This window comes from Austrofundulus limnaeus, unplaced genomic scaffold, assembly GCF_001266775.1.
Source record: "Austrofundulus limnaeus strain Quisiro unplaced genomic scaffold, Austrofundulus_limnaeus-1.0 Scaffold569, whole genome shotgun sequence".
In the NCBI taxonomy this organism is placed as follows: domain Eukaryota; kingdom Metazoa; phylum Chordata; class Actinopteri; order Cyprinodontiformes; family Rivulidae; genus Austrofundulus; species Austrofundulus limnaeus.
Genome location: NW_013952971.1, coordinates 212795 through 214539, shown reverse-complemented (window position 1 = coordinate 214539; position 1745 = coordinate 212795). Strand labels below are relative to the sequence as shown.

The 1745-nt window shown below is 43.0% G+C and overlaps 1 protein-coding gene across 1 annotated transcript in view; it reads left to right on the top strand.

Moving 5' to 3' along the window:
* The window catches only part of LOC106530869 (atlastin-2), a gene marked incomplete in the record, with an annotated part of 43224 nt that overhangs the window by 32348 nt on the left and 9131 nt on the right, over nt 1–1745 (top strand). The window contains 2 exon segments of the mRNA XM_014026579.1: nt 691–762; nt 833–1264. Coding sequence (XP_013882033.1) covers nt 691–762; nt 833–1264 — 504 coding nt within the window.

The following is a 1745-nucleotide window of genomic DNA, read 5'->3' as shown; positions in this document are numbered from 1 at the left end:
GGGAGGATGATTCAACCACTCAACCACTAGATGTTGCTGAAAACAACAAATCCTACACACTGTGCCTTTAAATAAAAACAGAAGAACTATTTGATTTATGCAAAGACGCTGGTTCTCCTTGGAGAGCCAGCTGCATCCTCGTGAAGCACGAGAGCGTTCGCTTTCCAACTCAACAGACTGTTGGTTCAGACCAAAGAAATTAACTTAAAAGTAGGAAGGTTAGTGAAGCACTGCCGGGTGGTGTTTTTCTTAAACAAAAATTGTTGTCTGCGCAGTCGTACAGCTCGTTCTGACCTGCTCTCTGCATGTTTTTGTTTTTTTCTGCTCCAACACACCTGATTTCAATGARTGGGCAATTATCAAGTTTTTGCAGAACTTGGATGAGGTAATTAAATGACTGCATCAGGTGWGTCRGAGCAGAGAAACAAGTTAAACATGAAGGGCTGTGACCCTCCAGGACCAGGCTTGGCCACTCAGGTCCTGGTACAGCAGGTCTCAGAGAAAGTAAAATCTGAATGTTGCTAACCTAACCACTTGTCTCAAAACAAAATATCAACTGGGTTATGAGTTCTTAAGAAATGACAGGTAATATTTGTGGTAGAAAATTTATTTCTGATTTACTTGTTCATGTTAGTTTTCCTACATTCTGCCTCATCACTAATGGTAAATATGCTGTTGTTTTTTGCCTAGGCAACATCTGAAGCAAATAACCTGGCWGCTGTAGCGGGAGCCAAAGACATGTACAACAAAAGCATGGAACAGGTAAAGAGTGGCTCTTCAGAGGTCCAGGTTTATGTTTCCTCAAACATTACCAGTGTTCTGCACCCGTCAGGTCTGCGGCGGAGACAAACCGTACATCTCTCCAGCAGAGCTGGAGCACCGTCACGCCGAGCTGCGACAGTCAGCTGTGCGACATTTTCGCTCCGTTAAGAAGATGGGGGGCGAGGACTTCTGCAAGCGCTACCAGGAGCAGCTAGAGGTGGAGCTGGATGAAGCCTACGCAAACTTCAGCAAGCACAACGACGGCAAAAACATCTTTTACGCTGCGCGAACGCCCGCCGCCCTGTTCGCTGTCATGTTCATCATGTACACAATATCGTTGGTCACTGGCTTTTTGGGGATCAGATCTGTGGCCATGTTGTGCAATCTGGTGATGGGAGGAGCTCTRACAGCGCTCTGCGTCTGGGCTTATGTCAAATACTCTGGAGAGTTTCGTGAAGTGGGAGGAGTCATCGACAAGGTGGCTGAAATCCTTTGGGAACAGGTGAGCGGTTCAGCTGTGTTGGTCGAGCTTTTCAGGCTTGATTTTTGTTTTAAGCCGGTGTTCAGGTTCTCAAGTGGACCTGCAGTCCAGGTCAAAAGTTTCCACGTCATGGACGACATTAACTTTGGGTTTTTAATGATTTGTTTAGTTTGTTCCATTTCCAGGATGAAATGAATATAAAACATAAAAAAATCAATATTTTTTTTAAAGAATTTTGAAAATAAATGAAACTTGTGCATCTAAACATTGGGCCTCATGCAAGAACTGTCGTACGCACAGATTTGTTCTTAAGTTGTGCGTACGAGTGATTTAGGAGAACTCATCACATTCACCAATGTTTTCATATTTTAAGATTTTTTTCAGATACGAACAGTCTGCTGTTATCAGACTGATTTTCCTCCCTAATAACTTTATATTTCGTTACTTTGAAGATATTTTGAGTTGAAAATAAATCACACTCCATGATTATCTTGACAATAGG